General features: G+C 59.0%; 1 protein-coding gene across 3 annotated transcripts in view; it reads left to right on the top strand.

The window, feature by feature from the left end:
- PPP2R2C (protein phosphatase 2 regulatory subunit Bgamma) overlaps window positions 1–18,553 on the top strand; it is a 134,281-nt gene extending 115,728 nt beyond the window's left edge. For all 3 annotated transcript variants that reach the window (XM_045881515.3, XM_045881516.2, XM_045881514.2), the window contains exons 7-9: window positions 2,319–2,488; window positions 7,739–7,830; window positions 15,818–18,553. In XM_045881515.3, coding sequence (XP_045737471.1) covers window positions 2,319–2,488; window positions 7,739–7,830; window positions 15,818–16,109 — 554 coding nt within the window. In that variant the 3' untranslated portion in view covers window positions 16,110–18,553. The remainder of the gene's footprint in view (window positions 1–2,318; window positions 2,489–7,738; window positions 7,831–15,817) is intronic.

The following is an 18,553-nucleotide window of genomic DNA, read 5'->3' on the forward strand; positions in this document are numbered from 1 at the left end:
GTGAGAAAATATTATAAAAATAGCTACATGATTTTACTGAGCAGCTACTTGAGTCCCTCACTGAGGTGGGTGCTCCCAGTTATTCCCTCCAGAGATCCCAGCATGCTTTGTTCTCCAGGCCAGGAAGTTGGGCTCAGACAGGCTCAGGGGCTTGCCTGAACTCTGCTCTGCTCTGCTGCCTGGAACGGCAGGGCAGGGCATTGAAAGAGGCATTCATTTAAGGCGACCCTGACAGTGAGTTGTTCAGTGTGCTTACCTAGGGGCCTTGCTTGCTTCACCCTTTTCGAGGCCCTGGGGCCCTGGCAGAAAGGCCATTGGAGGATGGCTGGAGAAACAGGCCCATGAGGGCCCAGTTAGGAAAGAGCTTGTCAGCTACATGTAGGAGCCTGAATCTTGATCCTGTGGGCAGTGGGGGGGGGGGGGGGGGGGAACAGGAATTGACACGGAAGACGACCGTCTGCAACCTTTTGACAAAAAAATTCACAGAAATGTTTGAAAAGTAAAAAAGAACTTCTGGATATAATTTTCTCACACCTGTCAGTATCCCTTTCCGTTCGTTGTGTGCGGCCCTGGTCTTACTGTGCTGAAAAAGCCATCAGAAATGCTCCTGAACAGCCAGAGCGGAGGTGACCGAGGGCCGTTCGGTGTTTCCGTCTCCAGCTATTGATTAGAGCATCCTCTGAGCCCTTGACCTTTGTGGTGTCTTGCTCCCGGAAGCTGGCAGGAGACACAGCCCGTGGCTCCGTGACATCCAGTGCAGAGGCTCCTCTGTGGTTTTGGTCCCCACCCACCGACCTTCCCTGCACCGCCTGCCAGATGCTCTACATGGTGCAGGGGCGAAGTGAGCTAGGCCGGCCCTGGGGGTTTAGGTGGAAGCTGGCCAGAGGAAACCTCCAAGCTGGGCCTGGGGGGCAAAGTTGGGGTGCAAGAGACAGACCACATTTTAGGTCTTTATAACTCATCTTTTGTTCTGACCCCTAGTGGCAGGAACCACATCTACCTGGGACAGGAGGGAGATGGGGGGGTCCCAAATGGGGGGGATACAGGGCTGGGACAGAGCTGGGAAGTAGGATGAGGGAATCTGAGGTTGGGAGGGGCTGGAAGGCGGGGCACGCTTGTGAGCCTCTTGGGGCGTGTGATCGGCTCTCTGCTTCCCTATTTCAGAGCTGGGGACTCGGGGCCCAGCAGGAGGGGCAGCCTCTCAGCCGGTTTCCATGGGGACAGCTAGAAAGGTTGTCAAATGTTGAAGTCCTTCCAGACTGGCTGGTAAATAGCGGCCAGCCCACCACTCCATCCCCTTCCCGGCTTCCTGGGCCCACCCCAGCCCAGCTCCTACGGAGCTAATGCTTGGTTAGCTTGGTTCGCTACGGTGATGCTTGGGTCATGTTTGGTCCCCACCCTGCACCAGGGCCACTGTGGGATCTGATTAGCCAGTGAGCGGGTTGGTGGGCAGCCTGGTGAGACGGCCAGCCACAGACTGAGCCCGGAAGAGCCGGTCCCGCTGTGTGGGAGCCTCCGTGTGTCGGGGAAGGCCCGGTTCTTCGGGGCAGCAGGGAGGGGACGCCGCCTGGGGAGCCGCTCACTGTGCACTCTGTCCCCAGTGGGATCGTCCGCTCGGGGCAGCAGGCTGTCACCTTCAGGAGCCACGTAAGCAAATTCCTGTGTGGAGCTCCTGGTCCGAGACAATAGGAGGTGGCTGGCGGGTGGCACATGGGACTCAAGCTCCATCTCTGGCGAGATTTGATTTTGCCACAATCCAGCAGGGCTCGGCCGCGAACGCCCAGTGCGGCATGGGCAGAGGCCCAGGGCCACGAGCAGTGCCCAGCCTCGTCCGGGACACTGCCCAGCACGTGCAAGCATCTTAGGACACCCCGTGGTCCCGGCGTTCAGCATCCCCAGGAGGCGGCAGTAGGGTACAGCATAGCGAGTGCCGCTCTGGGTTCAAATCCTCCTCCTCCACTTTCTTCTAGCTCTGCGTCTTGGGCATGGTTTTTAGCCACCGATGCCTCAGTCTTCCCAGCTATGAAATGGGAATGATAGTGGTACTGACCAGATGTTTTTATCAGGCGGTTAGATGAGGTAATGCGCAGTAGGGCTCTGCACAGAATCTGGCTGAGAGTAAGTGCTCAATAAACGTTGTTCCAAAAGCGGCTTCTTCCCTCCTCGGAGGGTCCGTTCAGGTGTCTAGTTACAGGTTTGATGAAAGAATGAAGGAAGGACCATCCAGCGAGAGCCCAGGATGGAAACAGAGTTGTCTGTTATTCTGGCCCGTGGGGGCGAGCAGCCTGGTGATGGCCGTCCATTCTCTGTCCCCACAGTGTTTGAAGAGCCCGAGGACCCCAGTAACCGCTCCTTCTTCTCGGAGATCATCTCCTCCGTGTCGGACGTGAAGTTCAGCCACAGTGGCCGGTACATGCTCACCCGGGATTATCTCACGGTCAAAGTCTGGGACCTGAACATGGAGGCGAGGCCCATAGAGACCTACCAGGTAGGTGCTGCAGCCCCTCCGTGGGGTGGGAGACCCCCCGGCCTCCTTTCCCTGTGCTCAGAATCCCCCCGGAGGGGACGTCCCCGGCCACAGAGGTGGCTTTCATACGCCCGTATTGGAGGTGAAGACACTCAGGCTCAGGAAATCAGGCAGTCCGTCCCCAGCCCCCAGCTCGGCCGAGAGCAGAAGCACCTGCTCAGTCCTGCCTCGCGGGGTCAGTGGGTGCTCTCCTCTCACTGGCCTCTGTGATCCGGGGCCCAAGGGAATAAGGATAAGCGTCAGGCTCTGCCCAGTTCGAGGGTTCAGGTGACTAAGGGTGTGGACGCCGTCCCTCCTCGGAGCCGGGGTCTGCAGCCCAGGTTAAGGCAGGAGAAGAGCTGCCCTACTCCCAGGGAGCACCCTCTGGAGCGTGTGCGGGAGGCCGAGGCTGGGTGGGGGTGGGGGGGGATGCTATGTTTCTAGATCCTCAGGCACAGGCCTTGGAAGCCAGGCACTGAGGCTGAAGCAGGAGACCCCTCCCTGGAACGGTATTTACTTATCAGTTTTCTGTTATGATTCACCCAGCTCTGTTAGGGGTGGAAAACAAAATGTTAGAGTAAGACCTCACCAGAAGCCCCGGGCAAACCCTCACAGTGTCACCAAGTATTAGGTGCCCACAGGGGGTCACGCACTTATATTTGTCACCTCTGTTCCTTACTGTCCCCGCGAAGTGGGCACCATCAGCTCCACTTGGCAGGAAGGGATCCTGAGTGCCAAGAGGCCAGGACAAGTGGGACCTGCCCTCGCAGCTGGGCAGTGACGGATGCAGAGCCCTCGGGGCCCTCCAGCCCCTTCTCTGTCCTCCCTCCCTGCCGGGGCCTGGAGTAGGAGTGCCCCGGGAGGCAGGGGGGCCTCACTGGGAAGGGTGCAGAGCTGTGGGGAGAGATAGGGAGCTCAGTCTGGAGGCCATATGCCCACAAGGACTTCTGATCCCTTCAGACCCTTCCCTGAGCTTCTACCTCTTCCTGGGAAGGGCTCATGGAAGGGCCGTCATGGCTCTTGGTGGCAGCCCTGTTGCTAGCCACATGTCTACCAGAGGTCCTGCCCAGTCCCTCAGTTGTCACCTAGGCCCCTCTTCACACTGCCCACCCTAGGGGGGATCAGCCCCCTCCCCTGACCCTCAGGAGATGGCAGAGGCTGGAGATTGGGGCAGACATGACACAGCCCTGGTTCAGGTGCAGGAGTGACCAGCCCCTTTTACAGCCAGCCCAGGAAATGACTCTCTCTAAGTCCACGGGGCCCTCAGGCTTCCGAGGCCCTGGAGTCAGTAAAGGCCCAAAGACCCTGAAACTAGGTGCTATGTTTAATACAGGCATTTTGCAGGGAGAGGGTCCATAGCCTCCAGAGATCTTCAGAGCATATGAGGACCCAATAAAGTGGAAGGAGACTGTTCTGGAGACAAGGCTGAGAGCCGGTGCTTGGCTTCTGGCCTGCTGGCCTACTGATTCTAAAATAACAATAGTTCTATAAAACCAGCACAGTAACTAATATTTTTGGCTCTTATGCTCTAGAATTGTGCTCAGCAGGGCTGTGGTTGGCTGAATCGCAGTGCTGAACACATAGGGACTTCTCTCCCTTCAGAAGAAGTCTGGAAGGGGGCATCCAGGAACTGCGAGTGGCTCTGGGACCTCCTTGGTGTCCCAACAGCTCCTTCTGTGATCTAGTCCACCATCATTTGTATATCGGTTCCCTGCTTTCATGTGTGACACCTCATGGTGGCAAAATAGCTGCCTCACCTCCAGGAACTGTGCCTACATTCCAGGAAGGAAATAGGAGGAAATGTGAAAGTCTGTGCTGGTTGGGTCTGTTGGATGTTTTCTTGGGAGCACAGAAGCTTTCCCAGAACACTCCTCAGAAGACTTCTTACAAGTTGTTGGCCAGAATGGCTCTGTGACCAGGCTGGGGAATGAGTAGTTGTACAGCCTCTCTGAGGAAGGTAGGGGAGAGGGGTTGGGGATGGGTGTTGAGTGAGCCAACCCTCAGCATGCGCTGCCTTGAGCTGAGTCCTTGCCACACTTTTCCTCTTCTAAAGCCTCACAGCTGTCCTGGGAAGTGGGGCCAGTGTTCTGTCGATCCCATTTTGTTTGGAGAAAATGGAATTAAATGGTGTATCTGCTGGAGCAGAGCTGGCAACCCGCGCACCTGGGATTGCTTTCCCGGGAGCCCACGCTCTTCCTTGACCTGCCTCCTGAGAGCGCTCACCCTGCAGGAGAGGGAGCGGGAGACTGGTGCGTGCTGGTGCTCGGACGAGTGCATCAGCGAGGGTGCTGAGACCGCACAGGGAGCGGAGTGCACACAGCAGTGCAGACCTGGGGGGGTTGAATGCGAGCCCCCGAGAGTTCGTCTGTGGCCAGCAGTGAAGCCAGGCACCATTTATCCCCACTCATCTGAGTCGTTACACGTATTCGGCAGGTGTGTTCTGTGCCTGGCTAGACCCTGGGCTCAGGGAGAAGTAGGAGTCGCAGCCTCACCCTCCAGGGTCCTGGATGACAAGCACACAGTGAGCCTTGGCGTGATGTGGCCTCAGGCCATGGGGCTCACTGGGCGGGGGAGGCTCCCCGAGGTGGCACCTGTGTGAAAGAAATAGCGCCCTCCCGCATCTGTTTCCCCTTTTTTTCGGGGACTCACAAGCAGGCCAGTGTCCCATCAGAGGCAGCCTGGGGCTGTAACGTCACCTGGCATGATTCCTCCTGCTGGGGTTCTATGTCACCTTTTCCCTGGCAGTGCTGGCTCCCATGGAGGCAGGTGCTCCCCCCTCCCCCACGGCCATGCTCACCATGGGAGGAGGGCGGGAGTCCCTGACCCAGGTTTGGGCCGTTCGCAGGTGTCCCGGAGCCCTACCCTCTGCTTCCCTCCCTGCAGGTCTTGGAGATGCACAGGACCCCCACCCCGGCCTCCTCTCTTGGGTCCCGCACACAGCCCCCTGCGCCCTCCCCTTCCTGCCTCTCGGCCTCCTTCTCAGCGCATTGCAAGGCTCACCCTTCTCCTCCTAGCCTCTGGCTGGGGATGCAGGCCCATCCTCTCCCCACTGCATGCCCTCCCCCAGACCCAGAGCCTTGCAGCACCTGGAGGGCCATGAGTCAAGTCTCTAACCCCACTCATTCATTCTAAAAAGTGCATTGAGCTCCTGTGATGTACCAGGCCCTGTTCACCCCAGTGGCAAACTGTGAGGAACAAGACAGATCCTGCCTCGAGGGGCGTCCGTTCCAACAGGAAAGATGGCCAGAAACCAAGCAAATAGACAAAATAATCACAGGCTGCAAAAAGTGTGACAAGCAAACCAGGGGCTGAGGCAAAGAAAGTAGGGGTGCTGGAGCCTGAGGAAGGTGAGGGTATCAGCCATCTGGCGGGAAGGTGCTCCCGGAGGAGGGAACAGTGAGTGCAAAGGTTCTGAGGCAGGCACATGGTTAGCGTGGTCAAGGAATGGTGGGGGGCTAGCTGGAGCAGCGTGAGCAGGGGGGAGAGAAGAAGAGTCTGGGGTCAGAGAGGTGATTGGGGGCAGAGCCCAGGGGGTTTGTGAGCCCTGGAGGGTCTTGAGCAGCGGTGTGACATGATCCAGCTTGGTTTCTTCGGGGTCTCCCGGGCTGCCCATGGAGAGAGACTGGGGCTGGGGGGCATGGGCAGCCACGGGAGAGCAGTCAGGAGGAGTTTACCACGAGTTGGGAGCTGGTCTTGGAGAGGTAGCTGCACAGGACGTGGGGAGAAGCAGCTGGGCTCTGGATCACTTTGGATTCTGGACCAGCTGCATGTGGGGTGGGACCGACAAGAGGTGTGGGGAGGGATGCTGTTGTTGGTGGCCTTTGTGCCGGGAAGGCTGGGGGACGCTGGAGTGACCAGGGGCTCAGCAGTGGGCAGCCTCGATGGGCCTCTTGCCCATCCCCTTGGCGGCTAGATGGTCCCCCTTGTGCTTCGTCATCAGAGCATGGAGAGGATCGCACAGGAGTGCAGGTGGAGGTGGGGGTGGGGAAGGGCCGTGGAGCCCCCTTCATGGGCGGGCGGGCAGGTAGGGAAGTTACTGTGTGAGACCGGGGCGAACCTTCGCAGGGGAGGGGGTCCACACGAACACAGAAAGTCGGGGCAGGAGCCACAGATGCCCCTGACACCCCAGAGGGGACAAGACGGTTCAGCCTGGGGACCCATGGGGGCGGCCGGTGGGGCACCCCTCCTTTTAAAGATGAGTAAGAGGTTCCCAGACAGAAAAGGATGAACCCCTTTTTCTTTCCTCTCCCCTCCCCACCCCCCCCCACCCTTGACCCTTGGCTTGTGGCCCGAGTCGCTGCCCAACAGGAGTTGAGCTGTATTTCTGTCTGTCCCTCCACAGTTAATCAGGGTCCCAAACACCTATCGGTGCCTTGCCCCACACTTGTCTGCTTGGGGGGGTCTCATGACCCCCCTTTCTAGGTGGGAAACCTAAGGCTTACAGAGGTTAAGTGACTCTCTGGGTCGCACAGGCGTTCAGGCTTTGGGTTACCGCTGTCCCCTCCCCTTGCCCCACCCAGGGGGCAGGACCACATCCTCTGCAGGGAGCCAGCCCCCATGAGGCCCTCTGGGTGTAGAGCTTGGGGACCAGGCTGCTGGGAGGTGGACGCGGCCACAGGGGCATCGCCATCTGTCCCGTGGTATCAGGTGACTCTGGAAAAGGGTCCTGGTCTTCCACTTATAAGCTGTGTGATTTTGGGCCAGTTACTCACCCTCTCTGAGGGTCAGTGCCTCATCCACAAAACCGGACAAGTGCCACCTACTGAGATCATGTTCGAGAGGCCCGTGTGCGTTCGCCTTCCCCTTTCCTCCATGATTTGTGCTCATGGTGACTGTTACTAACCTCAGAGGGCAGGACCCCACACCAGGCAGCCTCCTTGGGTTGATCCCACAACAGTCCATGAGGTATGTGCTCTTATCACTCGAAGGAGGAAGAAACCAAGGCTCAGAGAGGTGAAGTCACTTGTCCAGGATCACACAGCTGGGGTAGGGGGTGGAGCCAGGATTTGGTCCCTACAGTGTGGTTCCCTTTGTCACTGTGACTGTCCCCTCTCTGGCCACAGCTCAGGGGTCGGCCTGACAGGCGGTGGGCCCTTCTCAATAAGCAGGGCTGAGTCAGGAGGGCCATCCGAACCCCCAAGGGCATAGCCCCTCACTCCTCAGGGAGACCCTTCTCGCTGCAGGGGCCAGGAACCCCCCTGCCCCAGCTCAGCCTGTGCCTTCTCTCACTAGGTCCATGATTACCTTCGGAGCAAGCTCTGTTCCCTGTATGAGAACGACTGCATTTTCGACAAGTTTGAATGTGCCTGGAACGGAAGCGACAGGTAACCCCCAGACCTGGGACCGAGGCCCCTCGCTGGGCAGGGCCTGGGCTGCTGACCTAGCATCGTGCGAATGTGCCGTTCGTGAGCCTTGCTGAATGACGGTGTCGGAGGGGGGCCCACGGCTTCTTGCGGCGCCCAGAGCCCTCGGCCCTCCCACGCTGGGGCAGGATAGGACGCTGCTGTCCATGACTACACCCACCTCCACCCTGAGCGCCGGTCTCCGTAGTGGAAACTGTCCGTCTGGGTCCCTAGCCGCACGGCCACTTCCCGGGGTTGTCAGGACTGAGGGCTGTACCTCCCTGGGGCGGAGAGCTCCAGCCAGTGGCGTGAACCCTACCACCCCGCATCAGAGCTGCACCCGCCTCTTTCTGGCGGCTCCCCTAGGTCAGGCCCTCTGGGGCCGTGAGGGGGGGCACATTCCCGCTCCCGCACCTCTGGGGCTGGCAGGGGTTCCCCAAGTCCAGCCACATCTCACAGCCCCACCCACCCGGGAAGTGGCCTGATGTGAGCTCCTGATTCCCCATTGCTGGCTCAGCCCAGGGCAGGTGTGGATAGGAAGGGCTACGCTGAGACCATAGGGTGGGGGTGCGGAGGAGGGCCCAGAAACCACAGGGCCAGGCCGGGAGGGAGCCACCTGCACAAAGGCTGGCCCCACGTGGGGCTGGGCCACTGTGTCTGGGGGTAGGGATCCCCTAGAGCTGCTGCTGACGTCCTGGGGCTCCCCTGGCCCACGGGGGTCTCTGAGCAGGGCAATGCTCTCCATCAGACACCAGCACGCTGATCACAGGATTTCTGTCCAATAACACTTAGAAAACCAGAGTGGAAGCCCTGCCTTGAGACCAGGCTGACACAGAGGGTCAGAAGGGACACACAGCATTCCCTCCAGGTGCCTGCACTCAGGCTGACCCCAGACACTCCCAGTGAGGACAGGGCTTCTCAAATACCCCTGAGCTGCAGACCCTGACACATTGGGGGCTCCCGAGTGAGCACCAGCAGTGGCTTTTGGGGTGGGGGGTCCATTAGAATCTCAGGAGAGAGACTTACTGCTGGCTAAAAGAGGATTCCAACACTCCAGGGTGGGGGTCTCCACGGGCGGTGACTGCTGCACGCCCTTCCTCCACGTCACCACCAGGGGGCACTTGTGAACAGCCCATGCCTGGCTCCCAAGAGACGAGCCACCAAGCTTGTCCTGGTTGGTGCCCAGCCTGGAGCTCAGCTCTGTTCCCAGTGCCTCTCACGCCACTTCCTGCCATGCACTTTACATGGCAGCCACCCCCATCCCTGGGGGTCCTGCCACTCCCCTTAGTGGTTCCCCTTCACAACCAGCTCTGCTCCCATACCCTGAAATCCTGGCCGCATTGCACCTGGCTCACTCCTGCTGTCACCTCAGATTACTGACTCAACTGAAGGCTGTCTCTTCCAGGAAGCCCTCAGGGCACTCTCCATCTTGCTTCTCCTCTCCCCCCACCCCCCTGCCCAACCTCCTGAATCTTCCATCTATGTCTTGGCATTTATCACATTTTCTCCTTGCCTCCGCTTGCCTTCCCTGTTGGATGGGGTGCCCTTGGGGGTGTGACTGGGGCCCAGCCCATCCTGAGCTGCTCCTTCGGGGCCTCAGGAGTGTCTAGTCAGTGGCTATTAATGTTCCCGAAGGCACAGGGGTGGGCCACCTCCTTCCACTTCATCCTGAACACCTCCTCCAGGAAGCTCTCCTTGATCTGTTCTGCCTGGGACAAAGAGATTTGTGTCAACCAGGCATCTTCCAGTTGCAGAAAGTCAGACAAGCCTAAGCTTGTTCTGGGCAGGTACAGGCAAGGCTGCCCCAGGGCTCAGGTGTTCCCTGGGGCCATCGCTTTCTCTGTTCCCATCTCTGCGCCTCCCTGCTTCTCCTTACACACTAGCCTCATCCTGTCCTGCAGCTCCCGTCGCTGCTGGGGAATACGCTCCTAAATAGTTCCCCTGGCATTGACCTCACCACCCACAACCCTCCCCGCATCTATGGGAAGGTCTCTTGGAAGGTCGGATTGGCTTCCTGTTACATGCTTACTTTTTGAGCCAGTCAGCCTGGACACGATTATTGGATACCTCGCTTGGCCAGCAGGGGGCGCATAGAGCCCGGAGCTCGACGGTCCCTCAGCTGTGCCCAGTGCAAAGAGCCCTGGGGACAAGAGCGGTGACTGAAGTCCCCCCCCCACCCCCCCCCCCCGTGCAGATGAAGAAAATGAGGCGAGCAGAGGTGAAGCAACCTGCCTAGACACAGTCCAGGGGCAGGGGCTTTTCTCTGTTAAGGGAACCTTCTGGAATGTAAGCAGTGGGCCATTCTGTCTGGGCATGGTTTGCAGGGAGCTGGGACCTGGTGCTCTGAGATGAGAGACCCTCCTCCTTGCAGGTGGGGAGGGGGCTCCCTCTTCCGCCCAATTTTGTGGGTTGCCAGTGACTTTAGTGACCTCACTCGGCCTTCCCCTTGGTGGATCAGAAGCCGGGGTAGGGGATTGGGGGCGGCTGCCTTCCTCTTTTCTCTGCCTTCCTGGCCTGGAGGTGGGGGGGCTCCAGCAGCACCCTTCCCTGAAAATCATTCCTCATTCACTCTTTCCTTCCACTCCCCTAGTTGGGGTGTCCTGTCTCAGACCAAGCCGGGGCTTCAGGCCAGGGGAATGATTAGAAGCAAGAAATACCTCTTGGAGTTTCCTGAGCCCCACACTGCCCCGTTTTACCAAGAATCCCATGCCGTGCTCACCAGGAGTTGGGGTTCCTCATTACCCCCATTTTATTGATGGGAAAACCTGCATGGGGGTGGGGGGAGCATGTTAAGGGCAGAGCTAGAATTTGGACCCAGGGGGTGCTGGCCCGAGCACCTGCCCACAATACCTGGGTTCAGGGCGTGCCTTTGCCTTTTAGGCCCAAGTAAAGCAGGTGGAGAGAGAAAGGCCTCTGACCCCATTTTTTACGGTGAGGCCAGTCACCAGCCCCAGACTGCCCAGCGCCTGGGGCTGCCCCACCGCATTCCTGACCCCAGCCTGAGCTCCGCAGCAGCTGCTCTGGGCCCAGGGAGGGGAGGCCTTGGCCCCATGGGGATCTCAGACTCACCATCCAGCGTGGGTGTTGGAAACCACAGCTGCGCCCTGGCCCCAGGCTCCTGAGTCTACCCCCGAGGAGGGCTGCTGTGGGTTTTGTGAGCACCCTGGGTGGGTCTGCGGCCAACAGGTGGCCCCTCTCGTCTGCAGGCTCTGGGAGTGACCACCAAATAGGGCAGCCTGGTGCAGGGCGGAGGTCACAGGGTGAGGCCAGACAAAGGAGGGGGTGCCACAGCTGCTCGCCCTGGGGGAAGGGGAGAGCCCCCTTTGTCTTGCTGCCATCTCAGCAATGTCCCCTGAGTCCCAGGGCCGGGCATGGTGGGTGACGAGGAGGGAGCGAGAGCAGGAATCACCTTCTAATAAAGCTTGCGGCCAAGGGCACCTGGGCTCATCAGCACGGCCTACCTGTGCATTTGCTGTGGGCTCCTGGCAGGTGGGGGCCTTCCCCGTGGCCCAGCCCGGCCCAGCACCTGACACCAGGGGGCACCTGCTGTGCAAGTGAGGGGGGAATCTGGGAGGGCCACAGGCGGGTCCCTCCGACTCCGCCCTTGTCTGCTGAGCCAGACAGGCCTGATGCATTGCTGTCCTGGGTCAGGAGGTCAGAGTTCATCCCAGCTGGTGACCCCCGAGGTCTGAGCATCCCCCTCTGCAGGGCACGTGGCACAGTCTGCCCTTAACATGCTTCCTGTCTGTGCAGGTATGAGCCTGGGATCTGCAGATTCCAGTCTTGGGACCCCCAAGAGCACAGGGCACCAGGGACACAGCAGAGATGGGACCCGGTGCCTACGTGGCAGGACCCTGTGGTTTGCAGGGCACAGACTAGAGCAAAGCTCAGAGGGAAGCCCTGGGCAGGAGGGGAGTGGCTGGGGGCCCATCAGGGGAGGGGTCTGGGGATGGCCTCCTGGAGGAGGTGCCCTCAAGTCTCAAGAAACCAGTAGGAATTTGCCCACAGAGGGTGGAAGGGCACTGGGGCATAGGGAACAGCATGGCAGAAGCCTCAGGAAAGAAGTGGCCATAGCTGATGTTGAGGGCCAATGGATGTGGCCATAGCTCGGTGCTGAGGGCAGAGGTTAAGTCTCAGGGTGAGTAAGTGCTCTTGGGCCTCCCTGGGGTGGGTGCCGTGAGAGAGTCCAGCATGGGGGATAATGGGCTTGGGGGTCAGAAGCAGGGGGACCAGTGAGCAGGCTGTTGTAGCCGTCCCTTGGGGCCAGAGACGAGGGTGATGTGTGCGGAGAAGGTAGAGGAGAAGGGCTGGAGTCAAACCACCCTCAGGGTATCTGAGGATGGACAAGAGCTGGGTCGCGTACACCCTCGGGGGTGGCCCCGGGGGCCGGGGTTTCCCATCCACTGTCCACCACAGGGACCCGGGTGGAGCTTTCGAGAAAACATACCTCCTTTTCTGGAAAGCAAGAGATGTGTGCAGAAACTCCCCAGTGGGGTCGTCACCTCCCGGGCTGCATGAGGATCTGTCCCTGAATGTCCACTCATTATTGCAAGAGTTAACCAACGAGCCCCCTGCAGCCCCCCTGCCCGTCAGCCTTGGGACTCTGGCACTGGGCCGCAGGGTGGCCCCTCTTGCCCCTCAGCCTTGGTGGCAATGCTGACATCATCTGGTCCTGGTCCCCAGCTCTGTCCTCCGGCATGGGCCTTCTAAAGCCCCGAACACGGGCGCTCCACGGGCTGGGCCCCGGGAGCCCCCTGGACTGACTGGCGTCCCTAGGTCTCCAGTGGGTTCCCTGGGGCCTGATGTTGGGGGCCTGTCTTTCTGCAGGAGAACAGCTCTGGGTCTCTGACCTGTTGTCCACTGTCCCCTTCCCGCGGCCTGGTCTCGGTTCTGAGCTGCAGCTCGAGGGAGGGTACTCGGGTGATGGCCTGGCCCGGCCGAGGGTCCCACGCTGGACCGTCTGCTGTTGGCTGCGGTGGCCAGATGCCTGGATTCCAAGGGCTGCCACTGGCCCGCACGCCAGCTCTGAGGGCAGCCCTATGGGCTTGGCTTCCAATGACGAAGTCACCAGCCCACTCCCCGTTCTCACACGGGGGGAGCCGTGCTACGCAGGAGAGGCCTCACGGGTCATAACCTGGGGGGACGTTCGAGCCAACCCGGCCGTCCTCGGGACAAGCTGATGTGTGAGGAGAGGGGCTTCTTCTGGAAGGTGGGAGCGGGAAGGCCTCTCCCCACCCACCCCCACACAGCGCGGCCCTGCACCTCCCCACGAGCCACATCTTTGTCTGTACAAGCAATGGGTTTGTTCCCACAGATTAAGGTTATAGAGACGGAGTTAGGGAACAGAAGAGAGTAGAGCCAGCCTGCCTTCCCCGCCAGAGATGCCACAGACCTCCAGAAAAGGCCGAACTGCCTGGCTGCACCCCTCCCCCAGGCACAGCTGCAGAGACGCCCCTCCTCCCGCCCCGCCCTGTCCCAGGTCAGGTGCAGAGCGGGGATGGGTGAGGCGGCCTCCTGCTTTCCTAGGACTGCCCCTGGGGGTCTTTGTGAAGGCCCGTGACCCTTCTGCTGCATTCACTCACTCATACCCCTAGAGCACCTACGGGGTGCTCTGATATGCAGGTGCCACAGTGAACAAGAGAAGCTTCTGGCCCTTCCTTCCCTACGGTTCACAGAGCATCTGCGGCCTTCTCCCCGAGCACCGGGCCAGGGCGCTCGGCTTGGCCCCGTTCTGTTTGGCTGCGGCTGCGGGTCAGCATTTGCTCCCCCAGTGAGGCCAAGCCAGGCCTTGGGGCTCAGGCGAGACACGCCTGCCCCAGGAGCCCCCACCGAGTGGTAGAGACAGGCCCCCCAGACGCTTGCCCATGGTGGCTAGCACCGTGAGGCGTCCCCCGCCTGCCCCTCTGGCTCCCGACCACCAGGGGCTGGCTCGGCCGTCGTGCCCTCTGGCTTGTGGCCAGCTTTAACCAGTGGGGACACCAGAAGGAGGTCTGAGGGCAGCAGAGAGAGATGGGGTATTTGTCCCACGTCCCTCCTTGTCCTCTGAGCCAACTGTGTCCCTGTGGGCACAGGTCTAGTCAGCTACCTTCTTCACACAGATCTGTCTCTCTGTCAGCCTTCCTCCCCTCACCCCTCAGGCCTGGGGGGATGTTGCAGCCCCAGGGCTTGGCACTTTCCCTGTGGTTCCTTTAGAACCTTCCAGAACATTTGTGCATAACCTCTTTATGGAGCTCTTCTCCAGTCACCCACTTGGCATGTGCCCTCTGTCCTCTGCTGGGTCCAGGTGACCCCCGCCTGGGTCTGCCTGGACACCCCAGGAACATCGCAGAAGAACCGCTTTTTGGAGGGGGTGTTCCACCCCCACTGCCCTCAAGCACCCTCCCTCGCCCACTGATCTTGCAACACAAGGTCTGACAAAGCAGTTTGGGTGGCAGGGGAGGGGACACCAGAGGGTGGCACTGTGGATTGTGGACTCTGGCACAAAGCCTCGCCTTGTGGGTGCAGGCCGTCTCCAGAAACCACACGCACAGGGCGGGCAGTGGAGGCGCCAAAGCTGTTCGTGGGTGGGAACCCAAAGCCTCTACTTCCCTCCAAGGAACTATTGGCCCAGACTCGCCAGGCCCCGAGAACCCGAGGTCCTTCCTGGGAAGGATCGGAACTCCGAGGGGCCGCCTTCTCAGTGAGAAAGGAGACAGACGGTTGTCAGCCCAGCCCCTGCCCTCTGCCAGGGAGATTGCTCCCCTTGGGCAGGTCCAGGAGCCAGGCCGCTGTGAGGCCTCCCCACCATCTAGAAGGGGCTGACATTGAGAGATGGCCCACCGGCTCTGGTAGAGATGCTGCGGGGAGGGAGGGCCCTGCGTCTACTCTCCCCGTGTCTGTTTACCAGCCCACGTTCTCCCACGGAAGGGAACACGTTACAAGGAGACATGTCACTTTCAGGCTGTGACTCACCATCATCCAGGGCCCCCGAACCCCTCCGTGAGCGTCTGACCTCCCAAGCCCAGGTGCCTGATACGACAACGTCTCCTGGTCTGTCCGGGGGACGTCTGCCTCTGGCATCTCCTGCTCGTCTGCATTGTTCCCCTGACTTGGGCGATCTTGAAGACATGGCCCATGTGCATAACCCTTGTAAACTAGGGGTCCACGGGGCTCTGTCTCGGAGCAGTGATGCCCCCAAGAAACACGCTCAGCTTCCCAAGGGAGGAAAGGAATTCCAATCTGTACGCACCCCCCTGAAGAACGTTGAGGGGAACCTCATTTCCTGGAATCCCCTCCCTCCTCCTTATTTTGCCCCCCTCTCCCTGCCTGGCTGCTCCAGGGCCTCTCCTGAGCCAAACCCCAGAACCCCTTCTCTAGGCCCAGGCCCCATAGCTGCATCCTCGCTGTCCCAGCAGACTGACACGGCCTTTCTCCCACGCCCCAGGAACCCCTTCTCCTTGGGGGAGGTGGGGGGAAGAGAAACACAGTGGATCACGAATGTCAGATTCTCTAGCAGGACAGGGAAGGGCATGAACGCCTGCCCAGCACTGGTGTGCAAAGAGCACTTAGTCTTAACTCAGAACAGGAGGGTGCTGGGTGCCTGCGGTGAAGGGTGCGGCGGCTGGGGTCGGGGCCAGCCCTGGGTCGGCCTTGGAGTCTGCAGTTGGGCCGGCGGCTTGTGTGTTGACTTGCCCTCTGCTGGTGCCTAGTCTCTCTGGAAGGCCAGGCCTCTCCTGGAGGCAAGGGAGAGTGCGGGAGAATTTTCTCCGTGGTGTCTGGGGCAGAGCATTAAGGGGTCTTAGGGGAGCCCGCGTGTGGATGGCAGCTGAGCTGTGAGGGAGGACCAGAGCCCAAGAGGAGGGAAGGTGGGGACCGGACTGTCTCTTCCCCTGGGGGAGGGGGTGGCCCTGCAGCCCAGGGTTTGTCCCCGGGGATGTGGCACATCGCCACTGGCCTCCTCCCCACCTGACGTCTCTCCTCCTCCCGCCAGTGTCATCATGACCGGGGCCTACAACAACTTCTTCCGCATGTTTGACCGGAACACCAAGCGCGACGTGACCCTGGAGGCGTCGAGGGAGAGCAGCAAGCCCCGGGCCGTGCTCAAGCCGCGGCGCGTGTGTGTGGGTGGCAAGCGCAGGCGGGATGACATCAGTGTGGACAGCCTGGACTTCACCAAGAAGATCCTGCACACGGCCTGGCACCCGGCCGAGAACATCATCGCCATCGCGGCCACCAACAACCTGTACATCTTCCAGGACAAGGTGAACTCCGAGATGCACTAGGTGCGCGTGGAGCCCCGTCCCGGACACGAGCAGCGCAGCCTGGAGCGGCCCTGTCCCTCCGGCCCAGGCGGCCTCTGCTGGCCACACTCTCTGTTTGAAGACAGGAGTCAGGAGGGCTCACAGCCACAGACCGTGAAATGGACGTGATCGTGGCCTTGGGGTCCAGGCCCTTCATTCCTGTACTTAACCGTGAGCTGCCTGTTCCACGATTAGGACTTAGACATCTCTGGGTTCATGCTTGTCTTCTTCCAGCAGCAACTTTCAGGGGAAGTGGGCGCCCTGGGAACCGCCCCCCCCAGGCCCCAGATCAGGGCTCTGGGGACAGAGGACAGACTCAAACAAGCCAGCCAGGGATTCTTTTGGTTATCAATGGAGCAATTTCCACTGTCTCAGAGCCGAGGGTCTTCCCTTGGCCTTTTGGATCGTGGATTCATGCTGAGAATTGGCAGGTGCAAGCTCCTCTTTTAGTGTCTTTCAATACCCCAGGTCCGGCGTTTCCTGAGAGGAAAGGGGGCACTGGAACCCGCCCGTGTGTGTGTGCCTGTTCTTCTCACCATGTACCCAGCCTTTGCTGAGCGTGGGCCGGGGGCCAGGCACAGTACTCGGCCCGTTAGGTGCGTGGATTCAGTCCCCGCTCCGTGGGGCTCTCCTGTCCTGCTTCACGGTCACTGGGCACCTCGTGGGAACTCACATGGGCCCTGTCCGTGACCCTGTAAGGTGGGTGTCCGTTCACTTACTCCATAAACACCAGCCCCTCACTGAGTGCCAGGCTCTGTGCCAGGCGCCAGGGACGAAAGGTGGAATAATTACCATCCCCACTATACACACGAGGCAGCGGGCCCCGACAGAACGAACAGTTTGTCTAAGGCACGCAGCGACCAAGTGGTGGAGTCAGGAATCCCGAGCACTGGGCGCTTTCCGAGCCACCACGTTGGCAGCTCGCATTAAAGCAGCGTTCTTGCCTGGAAGGTTCTGGAAATACCTCTTCATCTTGGGAGGTGGGCGATGACGAGGGTCCGGGGCGACCCGAGCCGCAGCACGGAGAATGGAGAAGACCCCGGTGGTGCCAAGCTCTGTGTGGTGACTTCAGACCCCCACCCTCTTGGGGGCGCCTCGCTGCACCCACATCTGTGCCCCAGCCCCTTGTTCAGGTGCACTGAGCTGCCTCCAGGTGGAAATTGCATGTTATGACCATTTCAAGATACATTTTCTTTAATGACCCGGCCTCGGAGGACTCTTTCCTGAGGGCCTCAGAGAACGCCTGTCTCCGCAGCACCTGCTCCTACCACGTGGTGGTGGAGACCATGTCCCCCACCCCCTACTCATCTTCTCTGCCTACAATTACAGCAAACCACTGGCTGTGCGTGGGATTCAGAGAACAGAGTGCAGAGGCCGAAGCCAACATTTTTTTTTTACAAGAAGTAACCCAACCCAGGAATCAGACCCACCCGAGATTTTTCTCAGTGGATAATGGTATACCTTTGTGTGTGTCAAAGCACAAAACGCATGTGCATTCACTTCTCGCCATATGATATTTACACAAGGAAATGAGTCCGTTGTTTCGTTTTGGGTTTTTTTGTTTTCTAAATCAACATGAATGAAGAATGTTTGTTTATATATCACTGTAAAATCCAGGTGACCTGGACAGTATTATATGTACATATCTATTCTAATTAAAATTAACGATCACAGGATTGGATTCCTTTTTTTCCCCCCTTTGTAAAGAGGTTCAAGAATGTGGTACCTTGTATAGAAAACCTGTTGAAGCCAAAATCCAGCTCTGAGGGCCTTACACAATTACGCGGATATTTGGCACAATCCGTTTCCCTTTGTGATTCAGACGCTAAGAGGAGACTTGCTTTTGCAGTTGGAGGTTACTACCAGATGGTAGATTTCACATTTACCGTCTACAGAGTAACAACCCTTAACACTGCATTCAAAGGGAGGTCTTAATACAGTTCCTGGTTCTTTACTCCTGTTTTAAACTTTGGATACCAAGCCAAAAAGGAAAAGAAAGAAAGAAAATTGATCTTAGAGGAAAAGCATGTCTTCAGATCCCTGGAAAGTCGTGATGTCCAAAGCAAGTTGTGAATAATGACACATGTTGGGAGGGGGGGCAAGACTAGACGTATGTGGCAGATGGGCCAGTAAAATAGTCACAAACTCTGCTTCTTACTGTTTAAATTTTCTGCTCTTCTTGAATGTATGAGCGTTCACATAGTCATTGTGAAGTTGTTGGGTTGTTCTGTTTTTATTCTAATACTCTGAGGACTGAGCTCTTGGTGGCGTTGGGTATGTGGTGGTAGGTAGGCAGACCTGATCACTTTGGATTCCGTAGCTCATGGGTGCATTCTGGTTTTCTTCGGTATCTCAGATTATTCAACTGTTGAATAAAATTATAAATATGTTAATACCAGCTTTTTCCAATAAAATAACAAATGTTA

The sequence above is a fragment of the Mirounga angustirostris genome, unplaced genomic scaffold (genome assembly GCF_029215605.1).
Source record: "Mirounga angustirostris isolate CCGP_5_RB_7025 unplaced genomic scaffold, mMirAng1.0.hap1 SCAF_2, whole genome shotgun sequence".
Lineage (NCBI taxonomy): Eukaryota > Metazoa > Chordata > Mammalia > Carnivora > Phocidae > Mirounga > Mirounga angustirostris.